At 38.9% G+C, this 19,896-nt stretch overlaps 1 protein-coding gene across 6 annotated transcripts in view; it reads right to left on the bottom strand.

Moving 5' to 3' along the window:
* epha3 (eph receptor A3) overlaps positions 1–19,896 on the bottom strand; it is a 105,523-nt gene that overhangs the window by 41,068 nt on the left and 44,559 nt on the right. For 5 of the 6 annotated variants that reach the window (XM_061791514.1, XM_061791512.1, XM_061791513.1 and 2 more), the window contains 6 exons: positions 18,333–18,692; positions 11,116–11,240; positions 5,492–5,654; positions 5,214–5,319; positions 3,413–3,477; positions 1,638–1,763 (listed from right to left, as the gene is read on the bottom strand). In XM_061791514.1, the coding sequence (XP_061647498.1) occupies positions 1,638–1,763; positions 3,413–3,477; positions 5,214–5,319; positions 5,492–5,654; positions 11,116–11,240; positions 18,333–18,692 (945 nt within the window). The remainder of the gene's footprint in view (positions 1–1,637; positions 1,764–3,412; positions 3,478–5,213; positions 5,320–5,491; positions 5,655–11,115; positions 11,241–18,332; positions 18,693–19,896) is intronic. The other variant, XM_061791511.1, reaches the window with a different exon arrangement.

The raw sequence follows: 19,896 nt of genomic DNA, 5'->3' as shown, positions 1-19,896 counted from the left end.
TGGCCCAGCTTTAGACAAGTGTATCAAGAATGTGTAGTCGACAATGTATATGCATATGGAGCGCAAGGTGATGTCAGAGCGAAGACATTTGTAGATCTCGCGCTTCCTCTGGCCCACACTATAATTTTCCAGCGCAACTCTGGAAGACAGAGCATGGGTCAAAATCTGGACGAGAAGCAACGGGGTCTGGAAGAATTTAGGCCGGAATAATTACAACCTGTCTAAATACCAACATTGTGCCTGTTCTTTCCTGCTCTGCTCTGTCCAGCAGTGAGCAGACCAGACAGGGTAAAGGAGCTCTTTTTGTGGTCACCCCCAGAGAGTGGAGATCTCGTTTTAATAAGGCTTGATTAGGGACACTCGTTCACTTCCTGTTTTAAGTCGAGCCGGGTATCTCACTTTGATGGGAAAGTCCCATGTAAAAAAAACAAAAACAAAACAAATCTGTGCTATGTCTTATAACACACAATCACCAGTTTGTAGAAAGATCAGTCCGGTTCGCCTGACTGAGAGGGATGAGAATTTAAAGGGCCGCTCTCTGTATGAGAGTTCATCTATTGTACTTACGTATATGGCATTTTTGTTTTTTAGGTTACACTTATCATTGATCAAACATTATTTTTAAAAATTATTTATACAATATATTGTTAAAATTAACTTTTTGAGGTCACTTATAGAGTGCATTCCACACATGATAGAAAATAATACAATAAGATTGCGATACGATCGATTACAATAAGATTCTTTAATGTGGTATAGTTAAAACTTAACTGACACTAACTGTCATAAACAAATAGTTGTAAATGACTTACATCAGTATAACAGCATTATTAATGATTAATGAGGTAATGGCTTTTATGACAGCAGGGCATTTTTAGAGCAACATTAATAAATGGTTTTATCAAGTCTTAACACATTGTTAACAAACTAACAATGTTTAAAGACATGTGGAGCCATAGTTACAGTAGTAGTTTCTAAATTATGTTTTGTTCTTGTGAGTCTTCATTACTCATACAGATTTTCCATCTACTGTTAAGAGAAGACTGAGAGGTTCACATCTAAATTTCCATCATCATTTGTCTTTTGTTTTGTATAAAGACGTATACATTCAATTTGGGCGCATCGTACAGTTTTAAGCCTCAAACCAACTGAAACATATTAAACTATGTTTTTCATAGTTGTAGAATATCAAAATTGTCGAGTATAGGACAGGATACTTGAAGTGAAAATTAAGATACAGAAGGAAGAAATCAGATTAAATGAATCAACAACAACAACCTTGCTGTCATTTATCATTTGTTTTCCTCCGTCAAAGAGCTTGAAAGAGCCTGGGGCATTAAAATGAATTATCATTCCCAGCAGCACATTTTATGGCATACACTTAACATAACCTGCCGTTGCACTTAAACCCAGGAGCCTCGCATGTGATCCATATTTTTTTTCAAGTGCACTTTGTATGACTAATTTGTATGAAAAAAAAGGAAAGAAAGTAGAAGAGAAAGTGCAGGTGAGGAACGATTTAAGGTAGACATGTTGGTAAATATATATTTTTTATCAATTTAATATACTTGGATGTATGGCAAATTACAGTTTTTAGTATTGACAGTTTTGTTAATGTTTTTGAATTGGTATCTTACCTGCTCCCACCACTTTATCAATGGCTATGCAAGAGGCATCCAGCTCTTTAGCAAACTCGTGCACAGCCTGGCTTGGGTCCTCATATGTGTGGGGGTCTATGTACGTCTTAATACCTGGCAGACGCACTGGAGCAGGAGAGAGCAGGTCCAGGCACATGGTCATTCAAGAACTGTCACTTCTTAAATAAACACTCACTATGTTTAAACATTCATTCCTTCGAGTGCCCTGATTTAATCAAAACAAAAGGGAAAAAAAATGATCAGTCGTTTCCAACTTTTAAGGTGATGTAATCTCCTTTGTCTCACTGAGTTTCTAACCTGTCAGGATACATGAGGATACTCTGCAGAAGCCAGTTAATACACTTGAACACATGTTACAAGAGCCTTACAGATGTTTCTAAATGATGATAAGAATGGCATATATCCAAATAAGAAAAAAAAAAGAGAAAAACTAACTTGATCAGTTTAGGAGAAAATCCAAGCCCATTCATAACCAGATGCAAATAATACTCTGCTGCTGTTCATTTGTGTTACATTGTGTCAGCTTAGCTTCAGTGTGGGACAAAGAAGAGATGACAGCATTATCGCATGTTTTTCACATTGCAAAACCTTCCTATTAGATTCAGCGTTACATCGGCGCTCAGTTATTCCCAGACAGACGAAATTTTAGTACTTTAACTGGAACCAAAATTCATACTAGAATTTAGTGTGGATAGGGCTCATAGTCATAGGTTTCATAGGCATTTGACTGCTGCTTTAAGATTGACAAAAATGGAAAGAAAGAAAAAGAAAAAAAAACAACTGTTTGAAATTGGAATTCCCAATTGGATAGTTTACGGTCACAACTTGACCCATCTAAATTATTCATGAGTGGAGTTCCTGCTACTGTCTTGGGGAGTTTTGAGGCTTATACCTGTGAAGTTAAAGGTTACAGTAAGTAAAGGAAAAGGCAAACACTAAAATATAAATATTTTGCAATACTGTCGCAATAATTCTGAATGGTTGTACTTGTTATACGCACTATACATGTCTTTCCTTTCTGTTAGGACTTCGGTTATTTTCCTCTGCATTAGCTTTTAAAAGCTAGTTACATCTCTTTGTTTACATTGAGAAAGAAATCATCAGCAGTTAGAATAATCCAAACGAAAATGAGTTCTGTTTGATAACATGCAAAAATAAGTAATTTATTACGGTATTCCCTTCCCAAATGTTGTAATTTTTCCCCATTGCATCCACTGAAATGACATGAAGCGATTCCCTCTACCCAACCACTTTGCCATGGCACATTAGTCAGTTGTAAGAGATCATCAGGTATGCGGTGAGATATTATCCAATTTTACTTAATTGGTCTGAAAATTATGATTTATTTACTACCAATAATGTATATTTGTTCATATATCTATGTCAACAAAGTATGACAGGCCAAACAATAAAATGCCCTTCCACTACCACCACGTCATCCTTATTTCAGTATGCATGTATACTTTTTGTGAAACTTTTGTGTGGTGTGCCGTTAGATTTTTCAAGTGTAAAATATGTGCCTAGACTCAATAATGGTTGGGAAACACTGCATTAAACAACAGAAAAATGTCACGCTTTGGTAATTTTCCAATCGAACCATTGCTTGTTTAAAAAATGTGAAAATACTGTGAGAAAGAAACATCTGCGGGAATGAAACATTCAAGCAATTTATAATGCAACCAGCTAATTGGAGTTCAGTGAACTGTAAAGTGGAGACAGGAAAGATTGAAGAAGAAAAACAGTCCAGTACTTACGGTGGCCGTTGCCAAAGTGCAGTCTTTTCTCATCAGGGTGTTTGGATTTGCTGTGGCAACAAAACCTGCCAATCCAAATACAGAAGGTCAGAAGCTGTGCCACGTCTAATAAGGCTTCACCAATAGGCCCGGTATGGTGTGTGTGTATGTGTGTGTGTGTGTGAGGGGGGGTGGGGTGGTCGGGAGTGGGTGCAGGAGTGTGTATGAGTGCAAAATCCCAGGTCTTACAAATCACAGGAGTATCTGTAAAGTTTTTTACCACAATGGACTGCCAAATATCAGCGACATACTATCATTGTCTCCCTAATAAATGCCCTGTTTTTGTGCTAATTTTGCCCTTTCCCAACCAAGCACATCAAACACCAGAGAATCTTAAGTCTTCTAAAATTATCCTATGAGATTTTCCTTAGGTCTGATGGCTGTTAAGTGTGGATTCATCCCCATTTTAGGGTCCGAAACAGGTCAGAGCCAACGATCTTAAATAATAAACGTGTTCAATATTTACGACAAAAACTCTTCATTTGTGTGGGGTACGCCTACTTTTCCTGAGTCATGATGCCGACAATGGTGATGTGAAACGGAATGTAGCCAATCAGAAAAGCACCCAAGACTGACAAATACGGACGTGACCGTAAATGAAAACAAAAATGTCCTACCCGATGTCGTTTTATCTATAAAAGTGGGTTCCCCAGACGGCAAGAAATATTTTCCAAAGCAAGTTGTGTTTTGAGAACATCGCCATTTTAGGCTCTCGGTGTTTCTTCTTCTTCAGTTTTGTGAGATCACGTGTGATCGCGCGAGACTTCGAGATCGGCAGTACAACAGAATGTTTATGTGTGTTGTCCGCTGTGTTGAAATTCTTGGAGCACTCCGCACACATGACGACAAGACTGTTGGATGCCTGATTTTTTATCTTTATGTGTGGGGTCTGCAGCTGATAAAAAAAACTTTTAATAAACTAAAAATCTTTATGTGTATCGGATACCATATATGGTAGGCATGGACAGAATTAACTATGTTGATTATGTTTACTGTGATCAAATGTTTATAATAATTGTTACATTTTGCGCTGTTTGAACTTTTAATACGGTGATTCTTTTTTATACTACTAGAGGGAGCCTGCGTACCACTAGTGGTACTCGTACAACACTGAGAACCAGTGTTCTAATTTCATTAGGCTAAAAAAAAATAATTATAAAAAAAATAAAAAAGCCATAAAAAAATTGGAAGTTGTCTATGTTTTTCAACTGATTTAGGTCAATTTTGCATCGCTGAATCAGAAAATGACATCAGTTTCTCTTGTTCAGGTCAGGTATTTATGCCAAGTTGTTAACAGCTTATTAATCAAATGTTAGAAACGTACTTAATTATTGCTTACTGTAAATTGAATAGCAAACATTGATAAAAGTATGCAGCTGTAAATTGAATGTTACATCATCACTGTTCAAAATTCAGGGCATGAACCTCCATTTATTTGAACCACTAAACCGGAAATATCTGTACATGTAAACAAAAACATAAAAAATAAAAATAAAAAATAAAAAAGTGGCCATAGTTCAAAAAGTTGACGTGATTGAGGTTGATTAACTGATGTGATATTTGGTTTCAGTACATCACAATTGTCTTAAATTAGGAAAAAAAAAAGACAATAAATTTGTTGTTGACCAGTGTTATCAATAAGAAAGGCTGGCGTTTCTTGTGATGGTGATGCCTAATCTACGAAATCGAGTTGTTAGACGAGAGCAAGAGGATTGTGCCAAAGAACATATATACAACATGCCGTGGTGACATGTGGACAGACCTGCCAATCAAGACGTAGAGCAGCACAGTGAGCAGGATGATGGCCACTGCTGACGAAATGGCGATTAGAACAACCTGGCTACTCTCACTGGAGATGGAGAAGGCTGCTGAAAGACACAGAGTAACATTTTAGTGATCTTTGTGTTGCTGCCAGATATTCATACAATACCTGCAAAGTTATTTACAAAGAATGGACACAATATCTGTTGGAATAGTTGGTTTAAAAGCTATATTTCTGAAATCACATTTCATATTTTGTGCACTGTAGCCACCACTTACAGTCAGGACTTGTCTCAAACTGGAAAGTGGGGCTGCTGGCTCCATATCCAGCTGCTGTGCGGGCTCTGATCTGCAGCAGGTAGGCAGTGTTGGGCTTGAGACCGTTCAGAGTCACATTACAACCCCGGGCCCGAAGGATTGTGTAGCTGGTCTCCTGCTCCTCCTAGCAGACAAGGCAGAAATACAGACAGAGAAATTAAATACACAGCCTTGGGTCTACATATTAATGAATACAACATGTGCAGTGTGTCATCTGAGAGTGTGGACTGTCATATAAGCACACACACCCAAACAATGCAGACAGTTTGACAGCTTTCCCTTATCTGATGAATTATGGCCTCTCTATTTTACGACTTCTCTCCTGCTGATCTATGCTGATAAAGCAATGCAAGAACACTGAGTTTTCACCTTGCAACCAGATGTGGAATCTTGCACGAGAGAAAATCACACTTCAATCTTAGTACTATGCCGTGAAGTTTTCAGACAGTATATTAACATGTTCATTAGGTTGAGGGGAGAAGCTTATTTTTATGAACATGTTGTGACTTTCGGCTTGTCCCATCAAGGGGTTGCCAGTCTTATTTTAATCAAAATCATTTTTCAAAAATATGTTTTTTTTCACCATGTATACAGTAAAACAACTAATGTTCGACAGCACTACACATTGGTTTAGTACAGTGGTTCTCAAATGTTTTACAGCAAGTACCACTTAAAAAAACAGCAACTTTGCTGTTCAAGTACCACCACCATGACCAATATTAAAATTCAGTAGAACAGAAGTCTTCATTAAAAATGAGACAGAGGTTTTATTTCTAAAAGGTGTATTTATTATTACTGTGAGCCACATTAACATTATTCACACTTTGAACTTCAAAACTTAAATATTAGGGGAAAAAACTGTAGTTAATCATGATCCAGTTATAATGTAATACACATAAAAGTTATAAATAGAAATTGCACCTAAATAGAAACCAACAATTCTTAAAGATTGAATGCAACTTCAAAGTTAAATACAACTGAACTGTACTTAGGCAGTGTTTTATTCACATACCACTAGAGGTAGCCTACTAGAGAACTGGAGGACAAGCACTCATCTCTCTGCACATACATCGTTATATAGTAATTAGGACAGCCAATGATAAATGTCCTTGCATTACATTTAGTTTTTCATTCAGCATTTTTATCAATAATTTGAGATTTCCCAATTGAATGCATACACCTTACCCTGTTTGCCCCCCCCCCCCCCACACACACACACACACAGCTGTAGTAAAATGCCATTTAGAGGAATTACTATTTATCCCATATCTACTCCATCCTTGTCTCTCATATTGAAACTGTCTTACAAGCAGTATTTGAACAATTAAAAATAAATAGCTGAAGATGAACAAGGGAGATAAAACAAGGTTAAACAACCTATTTGGGATTAATTTAACAATCCTCAAAATGAGCCTTGTGTTTCTCAACTAAGGCAAGCACATAAAAGTCCAAACCTATGTCAAGACAGAGTTGAATCCTCATTCTAAAATCTGGTTTATTTACAAACCCTCATTGCAAAAGGCAACACACACACACACACACACACACACACACACACATACACAGGGCAATATGAAAAGACTTCACGCCCAGTAATGGGGGGATTAGAGTTTTATAGAGCACAAAGCTTTTTAAACTGGTATGTGTGTGAGGAGGTAACTGATACAGCAGGCCTGCATCAGGATAACTCTTCATCGCAACTATAAATCCACTCACGGCTTGTCACCATTCAATGGTCAGGACAGCATGGGATCCCGTTTAAAATCACACACAGGTGTGGTAAGATGACCTGTATGTGTGTCTGTGTGTGTCTATGGGTGTGTATGTGAAAGGGCAAAGCATAGCATTGGCAAGCTGTGTGATTATGGGCTGTCCATGTGTGCGTCTCACCAGAGAACTACACTGTTGATCACCACTATAGCCGTAATGCCGCATTGGCAATCTAAACAAAGCTGAAGAAAATGATTGCTTGTATAAACATACACACAAAAATGCTAAACAGGATTCCTTCCATGTAAAGCCAAATAAACACACCAGACTTGTGCATGTGAAGGTCTGTGTGCTCTAGAGATGACATTGATAACACATGCAAGAACTGCACAGTGTTTAGTCACAATCGATTTTTACAGAATATGGAGATGTGTCAAGGCCATTACAGGCCGATTTTGGTTAATCATATAATATATATTGTAAACATTATATATTTTAAATCGACAACTCAACAACTTGAAGAACTTCTTTTATAGAAATTCATGAAAAGAACAATCTCTAGTCACACTGGATAAAGGAGCATGTAAGACAAATGAAGACAATGTCATTAATATTATTTCGCTTTTATACAGTTGGGGCCCAGTTCAACTTAGTTCAACTTTTGTTTTGAATAAGCTTGCATCATATGTTATTAATTCTTTACTATATGTAATATTAGCTCCACCTCCCAGTAGCTAAAAATTATGAAATTCAAATGTGGAACAACCATTTGGCCAGATATGGATCCCTGTGACACAGATGATAAAGGGTCTGTTCAAAGGCTCATGCACCATACAAGTTGCATCGTTGGGGTGATTCTATTCATAAAGCTACAGAAAGCTTTATCTGTGATAAAGTGCATCTTCTTAAAACGATACCGATTAATCCATTCCAAGAGTAATCTACCAAATTGTAGAAACTATCCTTAAATGTGCTGATGTGTAATGAGTCTTCATTGCACACTGCCTTTGAACATCACGGACAATTGTGTCCTCCAGGCTAGGAGGAAAAGGACATCCAGATTTTTACCAGCTTGAAGCTGAAAATCTTTGATGATACATTGAGTCTCTTCGTGCTCATGGCATCTTGGGTAACTTGCACATCTGTTAAAGTACTATTAATGCTGAAAAGCACTTCCAGGTTTCCCAGCAACATGTGCTGCCACCCAGAAGATGCGTGTTTATGGCCATCCCTGCTTATTCCAGCTAGATAACTCTAAGCAAGATAACTACTGTCGTGTGGTTTCTTTATGAAATAGTGTCACTATTTGACTGGCCTGCCTGCTGTCCTGGCTAGTCCACCATTGACATTCTGTGGAACATTATTGTGTACGAACAACACTAACCCCTTTTCAAAACAATGTTGACGTTTGCAGGTATATGATAAGTTTTTGCTTTAAAAAAAACTACTTACAATGTAGATTAAAAAAAATAAAAAGTATTAATTTGTAATTTGGTCCTTTTACGACAGGACATTGGATTGGATAGTTTAAACTTGATATGTCCACATCTATCAAAGTATCTGAAATTCTTGTTCTACAGGGATGGAGCATACAATGTGAGTTTCTTATTAATATGCCTTGGTATTGAGAAAACCACAAACAAAGAAGTGGAAACTAGGTTTTATCCAGCGCAGCTCGTCATCTTCTTACTGAATGATCTTTCTTTTTCATCCTAGTCAGTCTGGCAGTCTGCCTGTCTGTCTCACCATCCTTTATTTGTTGGAAAGTGTGGCTTTGTGCTTATGTCTTTAACAACTCCAATGTGGCCTTCAGCCTTAGCATGCAATTTTACCTATACCACCTATCAGAAGAGGCCAGATCCCTAATACTGTGTTTGTATGGGGGTCTCCCATTGGTGTCCTTGTTCAATCATCTGCATGGAAGAACCCTCTGTCTGAAGTTTAAAATCGCTGGTCGCTGTGTTGAATCCTATGGAAAGTGTGTTAGCGTTTGTGTGCATGTCCTTCAGTGTCCCTGGATGTGACTAACAAGGATTTATACAAAGGCCCTGTGCTTTACGCCGTTTTAAAACCCACCTTTTCCTTTCTCCATCGTCTTGTAATGAATTAGCATTTTGTGTTTTAGTGGTGTGTGGGTGCGCAAGTGTGTGTGAATGAAAAAGCACAGTATCAGTCATTAACTTTTCCCCATGGTGTTTTCCAGCCGTGTATTAGCATCTTAGGTAAGGGTGGCTGAGCAGGGAACGGAGTTTAGAGAGGAGACTGCTTCTGTCTGCTTAGTAATCAAGAGATTAGGGGCCAGGGTTGGCACTGAAGCAAACTGTGATCTGGGGACACACATGCACTTTCTAGTCTCTCTCCTGCTCTCAAACACACACACTCGCTCTCTCTCTCACACGGAATGAATCTGCTAGAGTGACTAAACTTGCATCTACTGCTAATTTCACCATCAAATTTCAGCCATGGAGCAGCATTGGCGCTGAAAGCCGACGTAATTCGTTCTGTACTAATTTCCCTCACAGATGAATGAACGACTCCGTTTACTGTCTGCCATAAAATATAAAACTCCATTAAGGAGAGGGGAGGACAAGATGAGAGGCAGAACATGAAACATGGAAAAAAGGTAAGAATAAGTAAAGGGGAGCGATATCACCAAGCTGGTGTGAAAAGTCAAAGACAAACATAAAGATAACAAGACGAGGAATGAAAAGTTGTTTCGAAAGGTTCGGTGGTGACTAAAGCAGGTGGGGAAGTTGAATAAGTTCGGGGCTGATTTTAATTGGATATCTTTGATAACATCATGCAATTTTCCGAAACACAAGAATCGTTTAAATGTGTATTAATGGTTTACATTAAGATATAATCGTACTTCACTATATTTCCATATCACATTTAACCTTCATTCCCCTGTCTAGGATACGCAAGAAGTTTACTTTTTAGTTGGATTGCACAGGTGTTTTAAGTGCGCTCTTCTTTATTTGGAGTAATGATGTTTCTGACGGATCAGAATCCTGGGAGGGTTCTGTCAAAAACAATAACTTTTGCCAAAGCACTTTTAATAGATGAAGCTATTTAGTGAGTTCAAGTTGTGTGTCTCATGTTGTCAAGGGAGAGAAAAGGCGGAGAGTCCCGGTCAGTCACAGAGACAAACACAGTTATCCTCAACTGTTCTGTCAACAACCCAAACACTTCTCTCTAACCTCATCCTGAACGATAACACATACTTCCTGAATCAGATGTATTAGCAATCTGTCCAGGATGACCCCACCTCTCCTCCAATTTCAGATGGGTTAGGGTCTATCTTCCTGCAACCCATCAAGGGGTATGTACAGCAAATGTTAATTAAATTTTCATAATGTGACAAGCCACAATTCTTAGTGACTGTTTTAGACCGTACGGAAACAATAACTTCAAGAAAATAATGAGTGTTCCATGTGTTCTATGTTCTACAGATAAGGAGTATACTGCAAGGATGTGTGAGATGTTAAAAATCTGAATACAATGATTCTTCAAACCTGAAGGCTGCAAATTCTGTACAATTTTGCCTTTAAAGTCGCATTCAATCCTGACGGTTGAACAGTCATCATGTATAACAGCACACCAGACGTAGCAAATCACAAGAGCCAGCGACAAAGGATTAACTCTGTGCGTGCGTTGTCTTTTTTGTTGCCACTTATTACAAGCAGGAACAGAACCAGGAAAGGGTGTTTTGAAATTCGAACAAAGTAGAGGTTGGCCATTGTTGTGGAGGAGATTATGTTTTACCTTTAAGGTTCCACTGTTGAGGTGAACCTTTTTTGAAAAATGAAATTAAAATAAGGCTAGCACAAAAGTGCTAATGAGGAAAAGTGTGAAGTGATCCAGTAAGTACCAACCTTTTCATAGTATTTGATCTCGTAGTCGAGGATAATACCATTCGGTCGCTCTGGCTCCAACCAAGACAAGGAAACACTATTCCGTGATGTCTTCTCCTTTTTGATCACTATTACTGGAGAGGGAGCTGGATAGGAAATACAGCGAGAGAAAAATAGAGCATGTGAGACAGTGAGTTCTCATATATATAATGAGAGGTTCAATGGAAGTTCAGTTGCCGGTGTTGCATCCTGGCAATTGTCTATGGTTTCTGTTAGGCTAATTAAGTTTTCTGACCAATGGGGCCACATTTAAGGATATAGACCTGGATTGTGGGGGTGTATATAGATGATTTACACAAAATAGTAAATGCAAACAACACAGACAGAATTCTCATGCAAAGGCAGGGACATAGTCACTAGAGTGGAGTGCTTAGATATCATAATTCAGCGCAACTCGTGTATGTGACTAACATATTTCCCTACCTAAACACATACATGATGTCGCTGCCAATCCTCTAAGCATAGTTCATGTGTGCCTGAGCACACTCAAGGAGTATGGGTAAGAGAAAGATTAACATTTTGATGCATCTCATAGCGGGAAATAGAAGCTGGCAGTGGTAACAAAGATTTTTGTTACTGATATTAATATTCCATATTTACTTAAAAGTCATCACTAAGCCAAGGCTGACGAAAACAGAATATCAGCTAATCATTCATTCATACTCCTAAAAGGCTCATTTTAAACCATGCTGCTCTGAGGCTCCTCTCTCACTTCTTTGTTTTCTTTTGTCGATACAAATATGGCTCTTATGTGAAAGGTCCAATGTATAGGAGCATATTGGAAGAAAAAAAAAAAAATTTCAAGAAATACTTGTGGCCTGCTGCACAACACAGAAAAATTTATTCGGGACACCTGGACATTACACCAACAGAAAATGGGAACTTATGTGGAGTAGCCGCTGCTTGTCTGGGAAGACTCAACAAGATTTGGAGTGTGACTGTGGGAATTAACCTTTGTAAAGTCAGAGTTTTGTGATGTTGATGAGAGGGCCTGGTTTATCATCTCTACTGTAGTTTAGTTCGAGTCACACCAACTGTAGCTTAAATTGGTGTTGCTCTGGTCCACCTTATTGATCCACTGATCAAAAGGTGTGTGAGACTTTTCTTTATACAGTGTTAAGGCCAGAAAAGGTCCCAGCTATAGGCTACCGCAACTATATTTGTAGTTTAATGATGTTGTTGTGGCAGTAATTTGAAAGACAATGAGTCAGCTCACTTTCTGGCTCATTAGCTCGTAGATTTTTTTTAAATTAAATTTAGTCCTTATTCTCCAGTTCTCCACACAAGTCATTCACCTCACGAGGTTCACATGGTCCCACTCGAGTAATTGTATGTCTTCCACACATCCTTTTCAATCTTTATACACTTACATTCTCATTTCTCTCTCTCTCTTTTTTTTTTTTTTTTTTTTTACTGCTCTCTAATTGCCAGGCAGCTTCGGGGCCCGCTTTCCATCTGAGGCATTGACTTTTAATTTTATTAGACCACAGGAAAAAACATGTTTGTCTTTGAAATGTTCGAGCTTTGGTTGATTGGTATTGTAAAGCCACAGAGTGTGCCTTTGTGGGCATGGGTGTGTGTTTTTGTCTTCCCATGCATATACCCATGTGTATTTCTGCTGGAAGTTCTTTTTTTTTTTTTTTTTTTCCAATAATGAATCCAGATGGGGAGAATCTGTTTCCATAGCGCCCACTCCTCCTCGCCCCCTGGTTCTGATAGTGGGGTGAGGCCATGCTTTTTTAATGGCACTGCGGTTTATGGCGGTAATGATTTAATGTGTCTGAGCAGCTTGAGGGCAACTTCGAGTTCCTTGTATCTTCGTTTTGGATCTCCTTCCATTGTTCTCTCTTTGTTTAGACTTGTCTGTTTCTAAAATGTTTAATATATTGTTTCTTGTTTTTGCCTATAGTGTACCTTTATGACTTGGTTTCCAAGCCAGGCCAATAATGGTTTAAAAACTGGCCTGTGGTGCAATTAATAAGTGTTTTAAGGAGCACTTATGGGAATACTTGTCATACATAAGGACCATCAGCCAGGGAGCACACTGTAACTCATATATACCTAATGCGCTGAAGTCATTACTAAAAGTAAATTAAAGCCTCATAAAAATACGGAAATCATAATTAAAAAGTATATGCCACAATAATTACCGTTGTAATTATCTAACCATTATATGGAAAAGAAACTGCACCACTTGTGAACCTCAATACAGTAGAACTCAGATATCTGCCATAGTCAAAGAATCCTAAACTTGTCCATCTGACATTTCTGATTGAAAAATCACAATGTGTCAGGCTATACTGCTCCAATCAAGTACTACATGTACTGCTCTATCTGTTGGATCAGATTGGTCACTGCCCTACTTGGCCTCAATTCCAGTGAACTGTACAATGAAAAGTGAAAATATATTATTGCATCTACACCTATACTTGGCTCTTCACCAAACTGTAATGGGTTCTCGGTCAGCACCACGTGCCACCCCTCCCTATGGAAATCAGTTTCCGGTTTTTGCATAATCCTTCCAAGAAGCAAACAGATCCAAATTACCTTTTGCCTTCACACTTTTACACTATGTGGATGTAATCTTATTTAAATGTGTATCAAAGGCTAAATCTTTCCCTGATTGAATCGACTGAAAATGTTGTGACAGAAAGTGGTTACTTATATTATGTCTGGCTTAAATGAGTGAAAATGGCTAGTGGCCACTATGTTTACTGTCTGTATAGTATGTACCAGTATTTTCTCCCTCCATCGGGCTCAAGAGACGTTCAGAAGGTTACTTTTGGAGTAAACTGCTTTAAATGTAGATCACAGACTTAGTCAACATCACGATGACCATGAGTTGGAGGGCAAAGAGATGAGAGGAGGAAATCTATCTGACAGTACCGCCCGGACACACCGCTACTACCCAGGGAAACACTTAATCCATCTTTTAACAGCTTTGGCATCTCTTTGTGTGAGTAGATCAGGTAGGGCTGGCGCACCGACATCTTAATCCTTGTTAACTCCCAGGGCCAACGGAGAGTGTACAGCTGGAGGCGGAGATATTCTTCAGACAGAGAGACATGCACATACACTATGTGGGAGTGTAGTCAGGTGAAGTGTGCATTGTGTCTTTCAGCTTCAAAGCGTGTGTTTCCGCCTGCATCTTTGTGTGATCTACAACAATGTTTAAAGCTCCATCTCTACTGGCGATAACTCAAACAGTTCTTAGTATTCAGTGCACACATAGCTCTTAGCATTGATAAGCGCTCTTCAAGTCAAATATATATTCAGAAACAAATACTCCAGACTATCTACACATATTATAATACTTATCATAATGATAAAGCCCTGCTCAACCACACAGTCAAAAATGCGTTGCTGTAAATTTCAGTAGCTTTAACCTCTTCAATCAAGTCATACATAAATGAACAAACATACAAAAGCAGAACATATATGTGCCACTAATCCAAGTCCTTTAATTTAAAATACAGTAGGTCTGGTTCGTATATAACCCAGCTGGGACCATGCAATGTAATTATAGCAAACATTCATACAAATGCTTTGTAACTTTATGAGTTCTCACAATTTGACTGCTGCCACACGATCGAAGAGACCTTAATCATTCCATGTGTTTGCCTCATGTGGGTTGCTATAGGTTGTCTCCTCCAACAATGTGTTGCAGAGAAGTCAATTAAATATTGATTATTCATAAACTTTCCAAAAACATGCATGTTAGGTTAAATGAAGACCCTAAATTGTCTATTTGTGCCCTGTGATTGACTAGTGACCAGTCAGGCTTGTACCCTGCCTCTCGTCTATGGTCAGCTTCATAAAAGCATGGCTGGATGATTGATGTACAAGAACTTGAAAGCCCAAACCAACACCATTAAACAGCTTTGGGCTGAATTCGAACATCCATCCATCCATTTTCTGAGCCGCTTCTCCTCACTCAGGTCGAACAGAGATTTTTTTATTTTTTTTTAACCCCGGTGTCCTCTGACTAAACAAATGTTATCCTGGATAATTGGCCGAACATTGGCATGGATACATTCTCGAGTTGAGCACTGAAACTGCTTTATCTACCAAGGGAAGACCAAATGTATATCTCATTCTATTTGTGGTTCCTGCAGGTGTAAAGGCCATGTGTCCCAATACTTATGTCTATATAGTGTGCATCGGAAATATATTGTAAGCATAGTCACTCGCCTGAACCTGTAAACAGCCTTTTGACACGACTAAAATGATTCATAAATGAGACACAATAGCTTTGAGAGATGAAATGATAGAAAAACAAATCTTGTCAGGTATCAAAAAAGACATAATTGTCTAAAACAATATGAAGACACCCAATCAAATCAAAGACCAAACTCTGCGAATGAATAGCAAAATTCATGTTTTTCATTTTACTTTGTACTGTATTGTGTATTTTACACTTGTAAATATGTAACATGGAAGCATGACTACTCTTTGCCTTCTTGATCTTCTGAGCGTTGCTGTAGATCTTTGGTCAGATATCTTTTTAAAATGGATGGCAGTTTTAAGAGCCCAATGTTTTTCGAAGGTTGCCTGTAAAACGGATGACATTTTCATTTCTCAGATGTCAGGCTCCAGTCATTGAACATGATTACATTATAGCATGGGCTTGACTTGTAAATATCAAGCATTTATGATTGGTTTGACTACAGTTGAACATGAAAATTAAATTGAAGGCTGAAGCATTAAATAAAAAGGGAGCGAAATACTGTCTTGTGTAGCAGTAGTGATGATAACACGTTTAAGTATTTTTCATTGTGCATCTGTCACAAGTTATCACTTCAAACGTCAACCAGGTCGTGCCGTATCCAGGGCTGAGTCGAGACAGCGTTCAGTCCTCACGCTATTTAGATCGCGTGCAGTTTGTTAAGGGTCCTTTGTGTCTCGTGACTCCTTGCCGTCTCCTTCCTCTGTCCTGCTGCTCGTGACCCAGATATCTATCCTAGTGTGTCATCGCAAAGTAAGGAGACCATTTCTGGAGGACGACAGTATATACTCTTTGGCACCTGTGATATTTAAAAGGATCATGTAACACAGCTGTAAATATAAAATATTTGTTTAGACAGGCCATCCTGGAGCCCCTTGGGCTGCTTGGTCTCAGAATTGAACCAATAACAAAAACAATAAAAATAAATAAAAGCGCTACGGACACCATTCCTGGTCCACAAAAAAATAATATCTTGCAAAAGAAATGAAACTGGGCCTGTAATGTGCAACCAATATCATCTCCACAGCAGTGGTAGCCACAAATACAAATATCAAAGCAACATGTGGTCCACATGCCCTACCAAACACAGCAGTTCTGTTACTGCTATTCATTCTTTGAGAACATGATTTTAAGTAATTTCAGTGCATTGTTATGAGGTAGCGTGATGCCTTGCTTCCTCCCTGTTTGTGCCCCTTCACTTTATGTTATATCTTATGAGCCTTTGTGTCATGAGCCGTGTTTTTGTGGACTTTGTTTTGATTAGATTTAGTTTTTGTTTTATGGCATGTCACCCCCACCCGCCACCCCACGTCTCTTGTCAATGTTAATGTCCTGTCTTGCTTGTTAGGTTTTTGTTTCCACATATTCTCGTCAGTCCTGTCCCTTGTGTCTACCAATTAGCTCCTTCCAGCCACTCGTGTCTTGTCCAGGTGTCCTTGTTGTCTCGTCTGTTTGCTTGTATTTAGTTCCCTGTTTTGTTTCAGTCCGGGTTGCCATATTGTCGTCATATCCCATGTTTCCTTAGTCATGTTTCTTAGAGGTGAATGTTTTGTTTCAATGTGTTACTTTGAATGGTTTTTTTTTTTTGTTAAATTAGTTTTTGCTTCCTTTGTTTTTTTTGGTTTTTTTGTAATTGAATAACTTTTTGAGACTCCTGCCTTATCTCCCTGCTTCCTTGCACTTGGGTACTCTCCACTTTTTGCCTCCAAACCAACACCACTAAAATCCAATCTTGACACTCGGAGTAAGAAACTGGAAGGCGCTTAAAGAAAGCCTCAAGTATGGGACACAATAAGAGTTTGTCTTCCATTCTTCCACGTTGACATACATATGCTTCACACAACTTTAAAATAAATAACCTAAAATATACTGATTAAGTTAGCCCACCCTTGTATTCTTTGACCTGCAACTAGTGAATTGCTGCGATTGGCTGGCAACCAGTTCAGGGTGTACCCCGCCTCCTGCCCGATGACAGCTGGGATAGGCTCCAGCACGCCCGCGACCCTAGTGAGGAGAAGCGGCTCAGAAAATGGATGGATGGATGGATAGTGAATTGCTGTTATCTCTCAGATCTTTCTGTCTTTCAAAACACATGTCCTCGTATCACCTGCTGCTTCTACATGACATCCCGAAAGACCAATCACGCACACAGCGCACCACCTGCAACAGAGACGCTGATGGTCCATATGGGTGTTTTAGTAGAGTTTAGAGATAGGCAGTTGCGTCCCTGACCAAAGTTTTTGGCTGGATGTAATTGAAATACTGTACAACCATTTGTCTGTAGTACTGAGTAAAATGTTGATACTCCCAGTGAGTTAGTTAAAAGAGAATTATTTTGCCGAAGTACAGCTCCTTTTGACCCAACTTTTCATTCCAGAGAAGCCTTCAAGAATAATTGCCAGACTTCGTAAATCCTGTGAATACCTGGACAAATTGTAATGGTTTTAATGTCTGCTTTAAATCATTGTGTTGTTATTTCTTTTTTGTTAAAGGATTAGTTTTGTCCTTTCTTTCCTTTATTCTCTTTTGTTAAAGTCTTGTGATTCTGGTATTCTTGGTGCGCACAGTGGAGTGCTTTCTTTAGACCAATGCTTTCCTTTCTTGCTTTAATGTTGGTGTCAAAGTCTTTGGGCTTTCTCAGCCTATTTGGACTTTGATTAGCATGGGTGATCTGTGCTGTGAATATAATTTTTAAGAGAAACAATTTGTGAACAGTCTATGTAAGACTGCTGGTATGGAGACGCTGTAAAGTGAAGCAGTCATATGTTGCATAAGTTGACTACTTTTGGTGTTTTTGAAAAACAAAGGTTTTGGAAAAACTTTCTTCTAATGTGTTTTAAGAGGGGCAGAGAAGCACATTTGGCGTGCTTCTGAAATGCACCACAGCACACGTGGCTGCAGTTGAGACAGAATATTTGACTGGTATTATCTACCATCTGTTGTAACGTCTCACCGGCTTGATTGGTGGTGATGGTGACAGCGGCATACTGCCTCATCATGGGCGCCAGTGACGAGACTCCATTCTGTGCCTCAATCTCGAACGTGTAGTTGGTGTGAGCTAGGAGGTCCCCCACTGTCACAGTGGTGTTTTGGAGGCCTGCGGCTCTTGGAAGAAAGCGTACGTTGCTTCGGCAGGGTTCACATCTGGGGCTGCCACCATTGCTTCCGTTTGCAGCTCCAGCCCGGCATCGTTTGCAGAGGACAGTAAAGGTGAGGTCCCTGCGGCCACCTGTGTCCTCTGGCCAGCTCCAGTCTAGGATAACGGAGGTCTCGTTGATGGAGGAGATAACGTTACGAGGAGCTGAGGGAGGGCCTGGTGGTCAGAGAACATGACATGAGGTGGACGTGAGAAGACCAGGAGGTCATTGGATAAACAGGATGAGAAAGGGGAAGGGAAATTGAAGTCATGAGATGATGGGAAAAAAAGGAGAGCAGCGCAATGAAAATGACATTTAATGGCAAATGGCAAATCCACTCACAGCCATTTTATGACTGCGATGTAAGCCAATACATCAGCTCAGCAGTTTTGAATTCTACTTTTACAAGGCTTGGATTTTTACAGTTTGTGTTGGCAACAACAGAAAAAGGTCATAATCCCTAATGTTTATTCCTGGTGTAAAAGTAGACCACGGTTTGTGTTGCAGTCTTTAGAACAATGATTATTCTGACTGATATTTTTCCAATGATCAATTATTGTATTTCAACTTTACCCTCCAATTATTCCATTCGAGTAAAGGATCATTAAGAACAACGGTGGCGGGTACATGTGAGGTTACGTCATATGCAACATTTGCCTTGCTGCTTTTATGTTTGGCATGCATATTTTCAAATGCGGAGGCCAAATCTAAAGATCCTCACCCATGCCTCTTTAAATGATGATTATTATTTTTTTAGTTGCAGCCCCTTTATCACTCTGTCTGCCCCAAAAGAGAGGAACACTGGCCAGCTGACCAGATGGTGTTGAGGTAATAGCAGCATGTCATGACAGTTCCTCTAGTTAAGTCTGTCCATTACTAAGGGCATCCATTTGCATGTTCTCCTGTTCTCCTGCAATTGTTGAAACTTGATAAATTACTTTACTCACTTAGTATTTTGCTAATAAATTAATACGTAATCAGACATCATGGAATGGGCTGATTTATAGTTTCAGGGCCTTTTGGAAAGCTTGTAAGATAAATCTGCAATCAATTTGCATCAGAGGAAGACAAATAGAATCATGTTAGCAGTAGAAAGGATGGATCAAACCAATTAGCATTCATAACTTCAATGATTTGTGAATAAATTACCTCTTCCATAGAAGTTTACTTGATGTGGTTTCCTGTCAACAGCTTTTAATCAATCAACTTGGATTTTCTTTTTTATGGAAGAAAAATATTTGCCAGGGATGTTCTCAGTAGATTTGGAGAGAATTCACACATTGACGACATAAATACAAAGAAAATTCCCCCAAATGTGGAGAAAGAATATTTGTCTAATTTGAACACAATGTGGGTATTTAACTAAAAGCATATGCAGGG

Source organism: Phyllopteryx taeniolatus, chromosome 12, assembly GCF_024500385.1.
Source record: "Phyllopteryx taeniolatus isolate TA_2022b chromosome 12, UOR_Ptae_1.2, whole genome shotgun sequence".
Lineage (NCBI taxonomy): Eukaryota > Metazoa > Chordata > Actinopteri > Syngnathiformes > Syngnathidae > Phyllopteryx > Phyllopteryx taeniolatus.
Note: the sequence above shows the minus strand (reverse complement) of the source record. Positions and strands in the feature narration are given on the sequence as shown.